The sequence below is a fragment of the Lagopus muta genome, chromosome 16, assembly GCF_023343835.1.
Source record: "Lagopus muta isolate bLagMut1 chromosome 16, bLagMut1 primary, whole genome shotgun sequence".
Lineage (NCBI taxonomy): Eukaryota > Metazoa > Chordata > Aves > Galliformes > Phasianidae > Lagopus > Lagopus muta.
Genome location: NC_064448.1, coordinates 3262376 through 3280105, shown reverse-complemented (window position 1 = coordinate 3280105; position 17730 = coordinate 3262376). Strand labels below are relative to the sequence as shown.

The following is a 17730-nucleotide window of genomic DNA, read 5'->3' as shown; positions in this document are numbered from 1 at the left end:
ATTACCAAGCAAGGGGACACTTGCAGCATCGCATAAATTGCACCAAATCTGCTCAATAGCAGACACTATTTGGGTGATAGAAATAAAGCAGGACAAAGCACTCAGCAGGTTAAGTGTCTTCCACTGCCAATCCCCTGCCATGGGCAGGGATACCTTCCACTAGCCCAGTTTGCTCACATCAGTGAGGCCCCACAGAGAGCTCTGGAGGATGGGCTCAGCACTCTCACTCTTCCTTTAGCAGCTAAATTCCCCTGGTCATTTAACATTCATTCCCATTGCACGTTAGTAAATACACCCTGGTTTCCCTGAGACCAAACATACCATTTGTCCCAAACCAAGGGAAGTTCTTTGAAGCACCAGTTTTGGACAGGGACTGCCAACATTCAGTCTCACTGATGGTAGCAATTGCCTCAACTAAGCCCACAGGTGGCTCTTCTGCAGACACACCACCAGAGTCTTAGGATGGTTTGAGTTGGAAGAGACACTTAAAGGCCATCCGGCCCAACGCCCTGCAGTGAGCAGGGGCACCCACAGCTCCATCAGTGCTCAAAGACCCCCAGCCTGACCCGAGTGCCTGCAGGGATGGGGCACCCACCTCATCTCTGTGCCACTGCCTCACCACTTCTATCATAAAAACCTGTTCTTTGTCCCTGTGCAGAGCTGTGGTGTATAATCTTCTGGGATGAGGCATGAACCTGCTAAAACCCATGAGAGCACAGAGACAGGTCTATCCTGGTATCTATGTTCCCAGGCACCAAGAAGCATTGTTAACAAACTGGCAAGAGCAGCAGAGAAACACATTCTGCCTCCCACCACTGCATCACAGTGACAGCTCATCAGAACAGCTCTCCACGCTCCCAGCAGCTCGGCTCCCACCCCACCAGCACTACCCCAGGACTGAGCCTATGGTCTCCAGAGGTCTCCAAGCAACAGTGCTGGCAGCTAAGGATGAAACAACTCATGACTACATGCAATAAAACAAACTTCCTCCCAGCAGGACAGTATTTCTCGTCCTGCTCTCCCTGGCTCGAGGACCTCTGAGCCCTTGCTGGCTGAGCCTCCAAATCAGGAGACAGGCTCTAACTCAGGAGTTGTTTTAAGTAATAAGAAATGCCAGACTGCATTCCAATTAGCCTTCAGAGTCCTTCTGTTTTTTCTCTGCATGCAGCAGAATGACAGATTTTAAGAACGGCTTTCTTATTTCCAGTAAAGAACAAGATGCACATACAATCTCCTAAGCTGAGCTTTTAGGGAAGCAACAAACACAACGAGGCTGGGGATGTCACCCAGAGCATCATTCTGTGACAGCCAATATCCCTGCAAAGACTGCAGCATGCTGAGAGGCAGCCTCCCCAGTGTAACAGCAGAAGTGACCACGTCCCAACAGCAGCAGCAAAGCACCGTGTGTGCAATGACTGCAGCCTCCTCCAAGAGGAAGGAGGCACCCTGTGGCTGCTGCCACAGAGCAGTGCAATGCAGCTCTGAGTGACAAAGAGCACGTGAAGATCAGCTGCACCCTACTGGCACAATGAGAGTGAATAGGGAAGGCAGCACAAAGCCTAAATAGAACAGATGCCTGCAGGGTCCTGCTCATCTCCCTCCAAAAAGCCTTCCAAGACAAGACACGGGATTTCAGGCCTTACTGAGCTGTAGGACTGAGCATAGCATGCTCTGCTGGTATACTGGCAGGTCAGGATCTGCCTTTGAAAGCTCTGTCAAATCCAACACACCTGCTGAATGCTAACGCTGGTAACAGCCAGGAATGAGAGACAAACTGAGCAACGTACACACAGTGTGCATCCTGCATCCAAGTGTGCAAATCACACCCATACACACAACAACCTCAGTATGAAGTACAGGCAAAGACAAAGAAAAGGAGAACTGGAGCTGGAAGGAGTCATAGAAAGACCCAGCTCCAACCCCCTGCTGTGGGCTGGTTGCCCTCTGTCCCCTGGATCACCCATAGCTGTCCAGGCAGCACTGCCTGCACCATAGGCTTAGGCAGGGCATGAGGGAGCATAGGAGTGTGTGGACCTGCAAGGAAAAGTGGAGGGGGAGGTCGAAACCAAACAGGGAAAACAAATTGCTCTTCATTATCGTATATTATGAGAAATGTAACATTCCAGGTTTTTATGGTTCTTTTTATGGCCATTAATAACAATGGTGGCTTTGAAGAGTGATGCTTCTGCTACGGATAATTAAATCTTATGCTCAGGGAAGAAGCCCGGCCACCCATAGCGGGCAGGGCAGGACTCCCATTGGAACAATAAAACCTTTCCAGGTTTGGAGGGGGAGGAGGATGGGGGTCAGCAGCGGGATGCTCCAGCTCCTGACTGGTGCCAAAGGCAGACACAGAGATCACAGCCTGCTCAGCACGGCCAGCCCTGTCCCTGCCTCCTCCAGCAGCACAGCCACACACGGCACTGCTGGCAGAGGGGCATACAGCTGCACTGCCGTGGAGCTGAGGATGGCTGCTGCAGACTGTCAGCAGTTTTGCTCTTATGAATCGCAAGCAGAACCGTAAATCAACCCCGGCGGTGTATGAAACAGCCAGTGTATGAACAGCCAGCTTGAGAATTAAGACACAAAAAGTCAAGGAATCCAGAAGCTTGGTCTCCTGGAGTGACATTAATTCTCACCACAGTCCCACAGGGCGCATTTTACTTTATGCCTTAATACGGCAGCATTAATGTTGTTGCAGGGAGCTGAGCCTCTGCACGTCCCGGCTTGTGCATTTTGCTCCCAGTGGTCCCTCTCCATTCCAGCAGCCCCGTTCTCAGCCTCCACTCACACAACGCTGTCTCAGACTAGCAGGATCCCACACACACTCGAGTTTTCAGTATTTAGCTCGTTGTTTCCTCGCAAATAAAAGGAAAACCAAGCAAATGTGGGAGAGAAGGCAGCCAGGGGCAGATCTCCCCAAGGTTCCCTTCGGTTCAGCAATAGGGTGGGGGCACTTTGCAGCCCAGCTTTCCAACCAAAGCTGCAGCTGCTCGGTGCTCTCTGTCTTTTGACAATTTTTCATTAAACTGAAGGTACTTTACTGCATGCTTTGTACCTTAAATATCTCTTATTAGCATTTGAGTGTCTTCCCTCCTTAGAAAGCTTACAAGGTTCCCATTAAGGGTAATGAGAGTCACACTCCTGGGAGGCAAGGAGAATATATACCCCAACATCTCCCGGTTATGGTCTACTCTAACCAGTATGTCAGAGCATCATCTGCTAGGGATTTATTAGAGATGCATTTTACAACGGGCTCTATTATACGTTATTAAGGAATGGAGCAGCTTCCACTGTTCTTTCATTAAATATTAATAGAGCATTTATAAACCGCTCCTTAATTTGAAGTGTTACCTTTAATCAAAGCCCTGGCGATAACAACGTGGCCTTTGGTAAAGCCCCTCTGGTAGCACTTCAACCTTCCCCAGATTTGACGTGCCCACAGCTTTGCTCACTCTGCAGTTGGTGCAGGTGAGGGGTGCAGGTCTGGCGGCTGCAGTTTCCCCCCAGCCCTGCTGCCCATCCCAACGCTCCGCCTGCTGCTCACAGCGCAGACACGCGTTGCACCCCCAGGATGAGGTGCCCTGCAGCTCCCTGGGTGCTGCTCACCCGTTTTGCTGTCCACGGTGAAGTGCTGCTCGCCCTCCAGCACGCTGTAGACGATGCGGGCGCTGCTCCCGTATGTGGGGTCGTCGGCATCGGAGGCCATCACCTGCATCACAGAGGTGCCTGCAGCAGGGATGAGAACAAAAACAGGAGAGAGACGTGGATCTCTTAGGAGGTGTCCAGAGGACATCCAGAAATACGGCCCCTTTTGTCCCACGGAGTGACAGGAGGATGGGACTGTGGGCCACCTCAGAGCAGGGCATGCTCTCCACATCAGCAGGTAGCTTTGCTCCCAGCAGTCATCTCACATTTTAGGGCAGCTGCAGGGGAGGAAGAGCTATTGCCTGTCCAGAGCCAGGCACTGCACCGTGTCGTCATGCTCCACACGTAGCAGGGCAGAAGGACCATAAATTGGATAAAAGTCCATCAAATGTCTGCAATTAAGTTATCGATTTCCAACACTGCCTCACTAAACTGGGTGCTTCACTCCAGCTGTCCCTGAGATGGCTTTAATTTGACATCATGTTCAATTTGACTGAAGCAGGACCCAGGACATGAGAACGGCCTCAGGAACAAAAGAGCTGAGGTCCTCAAAGGCAACAGAAATAAGAAAGAAGCTGTTAATCCCACCTACAGACAGCCCTGAGAAAGGAGAAGATCTATGAGGGTCCACCTCCAGCAGCAGCCTCCTGAGGGGCCAGATCCATGGATGCTGCTCCCAGCCCTGCTCTCCAGGCACAGCACAGCATATGATATCAGTTTCCTGACCCCACGAGAAGCACCTCATCCTGCAGAGCCGTGTACCCTGGACGGATGCCAGAGGGCAGCAGTTCCATCTGAGCGACCTGGAGGCTACAGAAGGGGAAAACCCGACTGTACCAACAATACCATTCACAGCTTCCAGGGCAGTGCAATCCTCAGCACATGCCCACTTGCTGCCCCAGCTGCTGCCAGATGCACACAAGAGCATTTTGAGCATTTTCTATTAAGAAAAACCCATCAGACTGCCTGCAAGTGTTCTGGCTGCACGTTAAACAAAGTCTTTTCCTCTGCTTCTAGTGTGGAGATTAAACAATTTCTCTTCACAGTAATCAGTTTTGCATTCAGCCAGCTTTGCGATGGAGCCAGAGTTTGACCCCGAGTTCCTGTCTGCACAGCCAAATCATCTCTAATCTTGGTGCTACACAGAGAAATGAAAGCAAAATGCACCGAGGGAGAAGAGCTGTTCTGACAGAAAGATCCACATTTACCACCATGCCAGCTACCAGTCGCTCTGCGTGCTCCCCAGCCCAAAAGCCAGCTCTGGGCTATGCAACCTGCTCTGTGCAGCAGAGATGTTTTGCAGGAGGCAGTGTGGATTTGGGCTCATGCCTGTGTGCGGCAGACAGCTGTTAAGCAGACCCCAGGGAGCTGAGGGAGAACACAGCTAATTTTAGCATCTCCTGTTACAAGGTGAAACTCCTGCCGTTCCCCAGCAGTCGGTTGGGTCCATCCTACCTTCTCTGCAGCTCTGGGTCTCCTCCTTCAAGACTGACTCGGCTCAGCTCAGCCCTTTGGGGGTGATGGGCAGCAGGGTGGGCACCCAGCAAGGGCTGCAGCCTCAGGGCTGAGCTCTGTGCAGGAACAGAGCACGGGGCCAATGTGGAGCACTCCCAGCCCCTGTGCGGGAGTTTGTGCAATTCCCTCATTATTTGTTATTCCCTCATAGGCACCGGGAAGTCAAATGACTTTCCCTCCCAATTAGTACTCCTTCATTATGCAAATAATGTCCTTTGATCTGTTCCTGCTGTCACAGAGCGGATCTGACCGTATTTGTTTTACTTCTCTTTATGCTCCAGGAAGGGACCCACCTCCGGGAGGTGGAACTGCGCTTCTGGCAGGGAGCTGCAGCTGATTGCTGCCACCGGAGAGAGCAAAGCCACCCACGTGGCCAGCCTTCAGCACGAGCCCTACGGGGGTCCGGGAGAGCAAGAAGGGGTCACCCTTCACTTCTCAGCTCAGGTTGCAGAATGGCAGAGATGGGGAACGAAGAGCAGCTCCCTGCAAACCACACCTGAGATGGAGAGCAGCCCTGCTCCCCGAGTGACCCATCCCAGAAGAGCACAGCTGAATCAGGGACATTGGTCATCCAGGAAAATGGAGCAATGGACAAGTACTGCCAGCAGGTCCCCAGCCTTTGACCTTGATGTCACAACCAATTCCAGCTGCCCAGCCTTCCAGCCTTCCCTGCTTTGCCACTACAGGAGGGTTGCCTTCATCCACACCCAAAATGGCAGTAAGGCGTGTTCTCTGAAGCTCCATGCCCAGCAGAGGAGCTTGCAGCAACACCAGGTGAAGGTGCTGTGAGAAGCAATCTCTGCTTGTTAGCTGGGCTGCCGTGGAGGAGCCCCTCCACCTCACAGGTTGGCCAGGCTGCAGAGGGCTTGGAGGCTGCCACAGGCAGACAGACTTCAGCCCAGTAAACTCTCAGCTCCAGCTCCCCCCGCTCTGAGCATGCAGCTTGGAAGCACATCCCACGCCGTTCACAGCACTTCTCTTTACTTTTAACTTCTGAGTATTTTAATTTGCAGGAATCGCCTCCTTTCATGTTGTGAAACCGTGATTCTTTCTCGCTCTGATCTCCAATTTCGCATAGAAACTGTCTCCTTTGATATGTCTTGTTCACATCAGTCTGTGATCAGGCAGCTCCATAATTGTTAACGTTTTTTAAAGAATTGGGATCCTTGTCTAATACTCAGAGTTGAAGATTCTTTGCTTTTTAAAAGTAGTTCAAGCAAAATAGATTAATTTATTTCTTCCCCTTGGGAATGGGATGCCTCCTGCTCTGCTGCCCACATGCTGCCTTTCATTGCTCCAGGAGCATGTGGCTGCAGTTCAAGGGGTCGCCATCTGACGCAGGAGAGGATTAGTGCAGGTAAATGGAAGAGGATGGAGAGCCTGGGGTACTTTGGGAGAATCTGCTCCCCATCCACCAACAGGAACTCAGGCAGCAGCTCCTGCACATCTGCAGCCACCCCCAGCTCAAGCAGTGCTGCATCCTCTCTCTGTGTTTCTCCCGGCACTGGGGAGAGCAGCTCAGTGCCCGCTGCCATCCCTGGCAATGGATCTTATAGCACACATCCCACCTGCAGCTCAGCACTGCACCAGGCTGACAGTGGTGTGTTGAGGGGGGGCAGGCCAGAGGTAGCATGGAGGAAACCACTTCTATTACAGGCATGAATTTCCTGACCTCAGCAATACTGGGCCTCTCGCAGGGAAGCCAGAAAGTGGGTGAGATGGTGCAGCAACACTGCCCAGGGATGCTGAAGGGAATGGAGAGGCAGCCACAGGGCTTTGAGGGCAGCAGGGGACAGCGAGAGCAGGCACTGAGACACAGGGGGACAGACAGTGCTTGGGTTAATCCAGAGCACAGGTAGCCACAGGCTTCTTGGCACATAAGGGCTCATTCCTACCCCTACCCACAGCACGTGGGAGCTGAGGGCTGAACAAAGCCAGGGCTGAGGCACAGCGGGCATCTGGCACCTCCCTGACCCATCCCCAGGGCACAGCTTAGGGCTGGGGCTGAGCACACAGCCACGGGCTGGCAATCAGCTCAGAGGATTTATTCACTTGTTTTTCCTTAAGCTACCTTATTTATTTATCCCTCTCGGCTCCTCAGCTCCGCTCTCAGTGGGAATCCCTATGATTTATAGCCTGGTTTGTGGGGTACGGCAGGCTCAAGGTTTAGTGGCAGAGATGGAAGCTTCTCACCCACCAGGACACCTACCAATGGGGGACAGCTCAGCCACGCTGCCGATGTAGGGCCCCTCCAGGAAGCGTGGCTCGCTGTCGTTGATGTCCTGCACTTTGATGATGAACTCAGACTCGGGTTCCAGCAGCTGGTCAGTCTGCCTGTCCCGGGCCTGAGCCCGCAGTGTGTAGAAGGTTTTCTGCTCCCGGTCCAGGCGTTCGGTGGCGTGGATGTCACCTGTGATCTCGTCGATGAGGAAGATGGTCCCTGCGCCCTCCCCGGAGATGGTGTACTTGATGGAGCCGTCCCCCTCATCCGAGTCCGAATGGATCTGCCAGGAAAGAGCAGAGGTAGGAGCAGCAGGGGATGCTGCACATAGGAGGGCACGACACACAGAACCATCAGCTCTGCCTTTGCCACTCTGAGCTTGGCAGCTCCCAAACGCTGCCAGTACCCACTCACACGACAAACCAAGCTGCGGATCTCGCCACAGTGAGGCCAGGAGATGTATGGGAAGGACAACTCACCAACAGCCCCCTAAAAAGAGGTTACCCCATTGCAAGGACCCAAGATCCAACGCGGGGCCGTTTCTCCCAGGCTGTGCAGCAAACGGGGTAGGAATGCAGCTCAGGTTGGCGTTATGGAGCCCATGGCAGAGCTGACGCTGCCAGACATCGCTCCTGGGCAAAGCCTGCAGTGAAATGAGGCGAGACGGGCTGTGCTGAATGAAAAACAGACCCTGGGGAAGGTGCTTTTTGTAGCCAGTCTCCGTTTCATTTTCTAATTAAGACAACGTTTGAAATTAGGAAAAGAAAGGGTAAACAGAAGCTCCTCCTGGACCGGGAGCTGACTGGAATCCAGGCCAGACGTCCAGAGATAATTTTATTGGTGGCATTAAGCTGAGTTATGAGGTTTTTACAATCTAGCCACTTATGAGAAATCTATTAACAGTAACTGGACAGGCAGAATGCATCTTGACAGAGAGCAGAACGGGCGTTAATTGGGACAATCCATAACAGGACAGGGACCCGCAAGGTTTCATCAGCTGTCTTCATTTGCTCCCTGCAATTTCTGCTTAGAATCAGCAAAGTTCTCCCACCAACTCAAAAAAAAGGAAAAAAAAAAAAGAAGAAAAAAAGCTGTCCATTAATCGGCTAATGAAATATGAAAATGTTTATGGGCCATTCAATCTTCCAAACTGCAGTTCTATAATCCACCTTTCAGACACACAGCTCTACCAGCAAGAATTTATACCGGAGCTGCCTCTTTTTTCTTTTCTTTCCCTCTTTTTTTATATGATGCCTTCATTATATTTGTCTTGTTAGATACAGTTTATATATTTATTTCATGAGTGAGGTGCCTGCACTTCGGACAAATCAATGCATCTCATACATTACCATATTACTTCCCATCTGAAGCAGCTTCCCAGCCCCCCCCAGCACTCAGACTTTCACTTAGAGCATGGCTGTGAGCTCTGCAGTGCCACTGGGGGTCCCACAGTGCCAATAGGGGTCGTCCAGTGCCAGTGGGGGTTTGACAATACCAATAGGGGACCCACAGTACCAATAGGGGTCTTCCAGTGCTAATGGGGGTCCTACAGCATCAATAAGGGTCTTCCAGTGCCAATGGGGGTCCCACAGCACCAATAGGGGTCTTCCAGTGCTAATGGAGGTCCACAGCATCAATAAGGGTCTTTCAGTGCCAATGGGGGTCCCACAGCATCAATAGGGGTCTTCCAGTGCTAATGGAAGTCCCACAGCATCAATAGGGGTCTTCCAGTGCTAATGGAAGTCCCACAGCATCAATAAGGGTCTTTCAGTGCCAATGGAAGTCCCACAGCATCAATAGGGGTCTTTCAGTGCCAATGGAAGTCCCACAGCATCAATAAGGGTCTTCCAGTGTCAATGGAGGTCCCACAGTACCAATAGGGGTCTTCCAGTGCTAACGGGGGTCCCACAGCATCCATAAGGGTCTTCCAGTGCCAATGGAAGTCCCACAGCATCAACAGGGGTCTTCCAGTGCTAACGGGGGTCCCACAGCATCAATAAGGGTCTTCCAGTGCCAATGGAAGTCCCACAGCATCAATAGGGGTCTTCCAGTGCTAATGGAAGTCCCACAGCATCAATAAGGGTCTTTCAGTGCCAATGGAAGTCCCACAGCATTAATAGGGGTCTTCCAGTGCCAATGGAAGTCCCACAGCATCAACAGGGGTCTTCCAGTGCTAATGGGGGTCCCACAGCATCAATAAGGGTCTTCCAGTGCTAACGGGGGTCCCACAGCATCAATAAGGGTCTTCCAGTGCCAATGGAAGTCCCACAGCATCAACAGGGGTCTTCCAGTGCTAATGGGGGTCCCACAGCATCAATAAGGGTCTTCCAGTGCCAATGGAAGTCCCACAGCATCAACAGGGGTCTTCCAGTGCTAATGGGGGTCCCACAGTACCAATAGGGGTCTTCCAGTGCTAATGGAGGTCCCACAGCATCAATAGGGGTCTTCCAGTGCTAATGGGGGTCCCACAGTACCAATAGGGGTCTTCCAGTGCTAACGGGGGTCCCACAGCATCAACTGGGGTCTTCCAGTGCCAATGGAGGTCCCACAGCATCAACAGGGGTCTTCCAGTGCTAATGGGGGTCCCACAGCATCAACTGGGGTCTTCCAGTGCCAATGGGGGTCCCACAGCACCAGTGGGAGCCCCACGCCATCCAATCACAGTCCCACGGGGATCAGAGCACCCTAGGGGATGGTGTGCAGAGCACCCTGCCCTAGAAACCCACACACCCCTCCGATTGGGGGGCGCTCACCAGCCCCACCATGTTATTAATATCCCTGAAGTTCATGATTACCCCGTCAGCAACTGAGCTTTTCTGACAAAGTTGCACCTGTTCTGCTCAGCACAGGTAGCAGAAAGCTGCGCTTTCCTGCTGAACACCAGGCTGGTGATTAATAATTAGGGCAGAGATCAACCACCCAGCACCACGCTGAGCTCCCAGCACATCCTCTTTACATATTTGCTCACCGCCGACTGCTCGGAGCAGACACCAGCATCCCCGCAAACTGGAGAGCAAGGAAGAAAAATGGAGCTTGGGCTCAAGGGGCCGTACAGATTGATTTACAAGGGAAGATTAAAAGACCTAAATCTGTGCTGCTTGGCTAAACAACAACTAATGGGGGAGGGCTGGAAAACTGACTGCAGACATCAGGGGGAATGCTGCAGAGCGGATCCCAGGGCGCTCCCACAGCATTGCTGCACCTTTCCTGGGAGCTGTGGGCTGTGCTGTGTGCCATGGGACCCCTCCAAGGGACCCCCCTGTGCTCACTGCAGGGACAGCAGTGCCACAGCCACCAGCACACCCACGGGTCCAATTGCACCCATTTGTTCTATGGGAAAACAGTTCCCTCGTCCCAAAGAGCTGAACCCAGGAATTTCACAGAGCCATTAATTACTTGCTAATAATTAAATCGAAATTAAATGTGAACAGAGGTGCACATTCCTTATTAAAAGCGATTAAACAGAAAGCACAGATACACAAATAAAAAATGACTCTGGGGCTGGAAAAGAAAGAAAATCAAATAAAAACTAGCCCGTAATAAAGGCACACTTTGTTTGCTCCAACTCATAAAGCCTGAGTTCATCAATTTTCTTTAAATATTAGCAACTTAATTAAATCTGCTCTTTTTCCCCTTTAATCCTCCCCTCTATCTAAAATAGATCTGTCCACATGCAGAAGTTTGTAACTACTGCTGACCCATAATTCTATTTAAAAAAAAAAAAATAAAACAAAGAAATCCACATCAAACTGACAGCGGCCTCAGGGGAAATTACAGTTCAGAGGAAGGATTAGCTGGAGAACCCAGATTTCAGGGAAACGGTATCAGCCTTTGGAAGAGCACACGAGGTGTGCGAGGAGCATCCATGGAGGGCGCATCCCATGGGCACTGTGAGCTCCCAGCACTGCCTCCCCACCTGGCATCAGTGTCTCCCATCCGTGGGTTCTGGCTGCCTTCAGCCCCAGGGAGCATCACCAAAAAGGGAATTGTTTTCAGCACAGCTCGGCTGCTTGTTCTAAGCAGGGTGGGTGATGCATTGAATGATGTGAAAGAGGCTGTAAAATGGGTTAGTTTTAGGTTCCCGGGTTCATTTTGGAGATGAGGCTGTTGCTAGGCTACCTCTGGAGTTTGACAGGGCCTGATGCTTCGAGTCACCTCCCAGGGGAGCTGTGAATTAACTGTAACCGCATCGAGCGTCGCGGCGGAGGAGTGCGGCTTTCGAGTGTCTGCTGAAATGGACACAAATCATGGCTGAAATTCCACCTGGCCTCCAGCCAAAAAGCCCATTTTCGAGCCTCCTCCAGACTCATAACCAGACAGCCGAAGCCATCACACAGCCCTGCTGCATGGGCTCTTGCTTGGGTGTTTTCCTTTTGGGGAGAGTCCGTGCCCCCATAGGAGCAGCTCTCCCCTGGGCTGGGCCCAGCAGCCAGCGCTGCTCTTTCATTAGTACACAGATGACATCCTTCCAGCACCTGGGAGCCACGGGACACCCTACAGCAGAGCTATCAGAGAAGGACAGAGCACAGCAACCCCAATGCAGACAGCTTCAGGAAGCCAGGGCCACTGTGTGTGCCCATCCCAGCAGTTCTGGCACTGGGGTCAGTGAGGTGGCACAGTGCAGATCCCACACAGTGCCACACAGCACCTGCATGCCAGGCACACCTCTGGCGAGCTCTGCACCCAGTGCTGGCCCTCGGAGCCCCTGCATGCCTGCACTGAGCTCCTTCTGCACCACACTGTGCAGGTCAGCCTGAGATGCCTCAGCCCCACACCAACCTCACCCTGGCCACAGGATTTCCACACCGTGACCACAGCGGGGCACCCACTTTGCCAGCTCCGGTCTGCTCAGATGATTAGCATGGAAACAGCTGCAGCTCACAGGTCCAACAGCACAGTCCTTCCAGAGCCAGCAGGGAGACTCAGGGAGAAGCAAGGAAATGCACCCAGCACACCATCCCCATGCTGAAAGAGCTACAGGACAGGGAATTGACCATCCTGAGCAGGTCAAGGCTATGCTGTATGCAGCAGCCTCTGGGGGCAGGAAGGCCCTGGGTTCTCCATCAGCACTGCAGCATGCAGATAAGGCAGAGTAGAGTAAGCAGGTGCTCACCCCACTGGCCTGCCCTCCCAGAGATGAGGCTGAGCTTTCCCTGCTGCCTTCGTGACACCCAGCACTGCATCCCTCCTCACACTCATGGGAACTTCGCACAAAAGAGGGAGATGACAGATACGGATTTGGGTGCGTTCCTTCCCCAGGTCTATGGGAGAACATTAAACCCACCCAAGAAAGAACCAGGCTCATGCTATCCCAGTCCACCCCCTGGCTGCTGCTCTAACAGTGTCCCTTCACCTCACCAGGCTCAGCCATGCTGCAGCACGCCCCGTTCTGCACAGGCTCGGCCAGCCCCAGGGAGACGCAGGGTTGCCTTACCTTCCCCACGTACAGTGGCTCTGTGCCCGTGTACTCCTCCACCACAAAGAACTGGTTCCAGACCCAGCCACGCTTCACTCGCCCGCTGGCCAGCAGTGTGGGATCCCCCGGCTGCCCCAGGTCAGGACCCTCTGCCGCAGTGTGCACGGCCCAGGCCCCCAGCTCCTGGATGGCACAGAGCAGCAGCAGCATGGTCCAGCAGCAGCCCTGCAGACCCTTTGCCATCGCACTCTAGGAGGCTGCATGAGCTGCAGATTTTGGACAGGCAATTGGCATCCTTATGGGGAGAGTAGGAGTAAAGTCAACATTGGCAGCGTGGGATTCACTGGTCACTGCAGTGTCCCCATCCCTGCAGCATGCCACATCCTGCAGCTGGACGCCTCCTGTTCCAGCTGGATGCAGTCTTGTCTGCAACTACAGGAGCCCCGGGCCTCCTCCTGCTGCTGATTCAAGAGCAGTCAGCGCTGGTGCCTTGCAGGCTGCTCCTGCATCTCCTGAGAAGAGTCTGGCAGCTGGCATTTGCTCTTGGGGACAGGGTTGCAGGGCTCCAGGATCAGCTGCAGCAGCCGTGCCTGGGAGTGAGGTCACACACAGCTCAGTGCCCACCCCACAGGCAGACAGCTCCACGGCCACACACAGAACACCGCTGCCCCAGGCCAGCATCCGCAGGGAGCACAGCACAGCTTCTCCATGGAAAGGTTCACAGATGAGTTAAGTGGACCAGGTGCTGCAGGCAGCCTTTGCTTGTCCCACGGTGGCCCTACAGCACTGCACGAGGGGTCCAGCAGCACAGGGGCCCGAGTTGCACGCTCTGCTCATGAGCCCATTTGTAAATCCCGTCTTCAGGGGGGTGATATCCCAGCACCTGACGAAGGATCCTTGGCCCAGCTGATGCCAGTCGCTTCCATCCTCTGCTGGCTCACACAGAGAGGTGTAGGGCAGCCAGCAGCATTCCTGGGAGCCTGGAAAAGGCCAAGTGTCAGTGCTGATGCAAGAGCGGGGCTCCGTGCTTCCCGTTGCCCCTGTACCTCCCCCCCCACCCTGCCTTGGGGTGCCCCACTGCAGTGCCCGGCCCCACTGGTCCTGCAGGAGGGAGGCTGGCAGAGCTCTCTCAGCAGGAGCTGCTGGCTCTCCAGCCCCTGCCACCAGTCCCGTGTTCCCGGTGCCTCACTTCTCTGCCAATGAGCTTGGAGAAAAGCAGCTATTCAAGGGCTCATCACCTGGATGACTTTAAAGCAAATTTTTTTTTTTTTTTTAATAGAAAGGCCTCTGGAGTAAGCTTCAAGCCACTCATAAGGTGGTGAGGATGAAAACATGAGAGCATTCAGTGACAGGGAATTCAATAAGGGTGAAGGATAGGCATGCAGCACCCATACCTCCCTCCACCAACACCCTGAGCTTCCACCAGAGCTCCACAACACCCACCAGGCACAAAACATGCTCATCTTCACTGGTTGGAGGAGTTAATCTCTTGCCATCTGTTACTCTGAATAGCAGAGGGAAAGTAGATGGACAGAAAGGGGGGGGTCAGTCCTGGATCACACGTGTGAGGCACCAGGTATAGCTATCTGCTTCCCAGTGATGGGCATTGAGCAGCTGCATGGACCATGCCCTGCACAGCCCCCTGCAGGACACCAAACAGCCCCAGCAGCACAGAGAATGGGCAGCCAGCAAATATCCCCATAGCCCTTCCTTGCCCTTGCCATTTCCCTCCTGTGACTGCACCTACGATGCAAGTCGGTTCCCTACAGCATCCAAGAACTGTCAGTTCCGCAGTTCCCTGTCCAGACAAACACTGAGAAGCACAGGGCTGCTGACCCGAGGAATGCCAAGCATCATTCAGAGCTGCCTACTCCTGGTTTGTGCACAGCACGTCAGGCAATGTATACAAACACATTTGCATACAAGGGCTCACTCATATTTCATGCACACAGCTAAGAGTCCTCACGCCATCGCTCCTTTCTATCCATATTTGTGCCTCATTTGGGTCTACACGTGCCAGGTTCCCCTCAACGTACACATGCCACACTCCACGCACACATGCACATATCAGCTCTCACACGTGCAAGCCCTGTGCACTTCATGCTCCAAGAAGCACAGAGTCCCCAGTGCATTTTTTTGTTAGGAGCCATGGTGCAGAAGCGCTAACATTCCTGCCAGGCTGTTTGTTATTCAGACATATTCACAGTGGCCCCGTGAGGTTGCCAGTGATGGCAAAGCTCCCTCTCGCAGCCGTTGCCCCACGAGGACAGGTTATTCCTGCCAACGTAAAGGGCAGGAATCCCTATAAACAAACATCACGAAGCATTTTACAAGGCAGACTGCATCTAGAGGAGTAGGATGATCTGTGGATGGGTGATGGGCTGACTCGTTCCCTCCCACTGTTACGAGTCTGGCAGCATAAAGCGACTGCTCCCTTCGTGGGCCAAACACAGATGTGAAGGAGCTGCCTCACCTGCAGCAGGCTTCAAGAGCAGAGATTCACCAAGTAACAGGATGCGTACAAATCTGTTTTTATCATTCCTGCGTGGATACAGAGAAGATACAAATAACAAGACACAGAGCTTCACTGCCACAAACAGCGTCTCTCCAATTTCTCATATCTGGGAAATCTGTAGTTATTTTTGAGTGAGTTCCCCTGACAGTGAGAGATGTCAGCAGACTGAAGTTGTGCCAGAGTGAGAGCTTTGGGTCAGCACCCGGTACATGCAATATGCATGGGAAGAACACCCAATCCAGCATCTCTGCTCTTGCTACTCCCCAGGTAATGCCTCCAGATGTGCTCAGAATCCTCCTACTAATGGATTGTACCTGATCAACATTGCTGCTAGGAGCAGAACTGTGTATGTACGTGTTCTCAAGGACTGCCACATAAGCAGAGCATTAGGTAGAGGCCATCCCCAGCTGCAGCCATCTCCCCCTGCGCCCTGAGGCCATCCAGGCTGCACTGGATTCATAATGCCCTGCAGAAGCCTTACTAGGCAGCAACAGCACTACAGACATAACAGTTCTGAAGAGCTCCTCAGCCACTAAATCCAAAACAGCATCCACAAAGCAGTAAAAGAACAAGCTAAATGCACGTACTGTAGCAAGGCAAATTATGCAAGGGTAGGAGATGCTGCAGTGGGCCAGCATGGCTCCAGCAGAGCTGGCCCACAGTTCCCAAGGCAACTTGCTCAGCCCTGTTGCATCTGAGCACTCCATAGAGCAGCTCTGGCACGGCAGGGAGAGTCCTGCTGGGCACGCATGGGCTGGGCTGCCGTTGCTGTGGGAACCACAACACTGTGCTCTGAGTCCCGGCCATTATGCTGTGTTTTACATTTAACAGAATTCTCGTCTTACATCTATGCCTGAACTAACGTGATTTGCTACTGGCTACCTCACACTGACAAAGTTCAGCTCCATTCGGCTGAGCGATCCGCAGGCTGTGCGTGGTGGCAGAGCACGTCCCAGTCCCAATGCACCTCCCAGACACTCAGATCCCAGATTCTATTCATCCTACTGCGAGCTCCAGACCTTAGGGCAGGGAGGCACTGGCACAGCTTCCCAGAGAAGCCCTAGATGGAATGCCCCATCCCTGGAGCATTCAAGGCCAGGTTGGATGGGGTCCTGGGCAGCCTGATGTGGTGGGGGGCAACAAGCTCACGGCAGGGATTGAAACTGTGTGATCTTCAAGGTCCTATTCAACCCAAGCCATTCCGTGATCCTATGATCTTGGTACCCAGAGCCACCTAAGAATACATACCCAGAGACATATCTCTGGTAAGGTTCATTGCCACAGACAAGATTTTTGCATTCTACCCAAAAATTTTCATCTGTTCCTCTTCTCTCACAGCTCCAGGCCATGCCTAGGGCCAGCATTGTGTCAGTGCACATTTTTCCTTCTGGCTATCACTCCACAGAGCTCTTCCAGGGGCAAAGTATCTGAGAGCCCCACGTTACAGAGTCATAGAATGGGTTGAGTTGAAAAGAACCCTTAAAGGGCATCTGGTCCGACCCCCTGCAGTTATCAGGAACATCCCTCCAGCCTGAGTGCGTGCAGGGACAGGGCATCCATCTCATCTCTGGACCTGTTCCACTGCCTCACAGCCCTCACTGTAAAAATCTTCTTCCTTATATCCAAAGGTTGCCTCTTTCAGTTTGAAACCATTTCTCTCAGGCCCTGCTCAAGAGTCTGTCCCCTCCCTCATAGCCTCTATAGATACCTACAGGCTGCTCTCAGCTCTCCCTACAGCCCTCTTCCCTCCAGGCTGCACAGCCCCAGCTCTCAGTCTGTGCTTGTAAGGAAGGTGTGCCATCCCTTGTCCCATGCTCATGTCTGTTCCACAGCAGAATTTGAGGTACCCCACAGCAACACAGAAGGTCCCATGCACAGGGACCATGACCAGCACAGCATTTATTTCCCCGCATCACTGATGAGCATCCAGCCACAAAGCTGGAGGTGCCACTCCTTCCTGCCACAAACAGCAAAGTGGGAGCTGCTACTTTCTGCAACCACTCAGTCCCAGCACAGCACCCCGAGCAGCCTGCAGCTGCACAGCATGCACGCACTCACGTGGCTGTGTGCCCAGGTCCTGTTCTGACAGGCAAGCTCTCACACCACCCCAACGTGCCCCCTCTCCTACTGCTGCTCCATCATCCCCACTTCCCAAATATCAGCACAGCTCCCCTTCTCCTCCCTGCAAGAGCTTGCACCGTTTGTCGGTGTATATTTGGCACAGCCGTACTGTACATCATGTTGACAGTAGAAATTACATCCTGAGCTTATGTTTTACACTCTGCTCTGTCAGGACTCACCGCAGCCCAGTGATCAGGACAAATTGAATAGCATCCCGTCCGTGTCAATATTTATTTCATTTTACAAATGCAGCCTGGTGCAAGGGAAAGCAGGCAGGAGAGGGGGAAGGCATGG

At 52.9% G+C, this 17730-nt stretch overlaps 1 protein-coding gene across 2 annotated transcripts in view; it reads right to left on the bottom strand.

Moving 5' to 3' along the window:
• The window catches only part of CDH22 (cadherin 22), a 58707-nt gene that overhangs the window by 24173 nt on the left and 16804 nt on the right, over nt 1-17730 (bottom strand). For both annotated transcript variants that reach the window (XM_048962525.1, XM_048962526.1), the window contains exons 2-4: nt 12819-13780; nt 7373-7667; nt 3610-3729 (exon numbers count right to left, since the gene is read on the bottom strand). In XM_048962525.1, the coding sequence (XP_048818482.1) occupies nt 3610-3729; nt 7373-7667; nt 12819-13043 (640 nt within the window). In that variant the 5' untranslated portion in view covers nt 13044-13780. The remainder of the gene's footprint in view (nt 1-3609; nt 3730-7372; nt 7668-12818; nt 13781-17730) is intronic.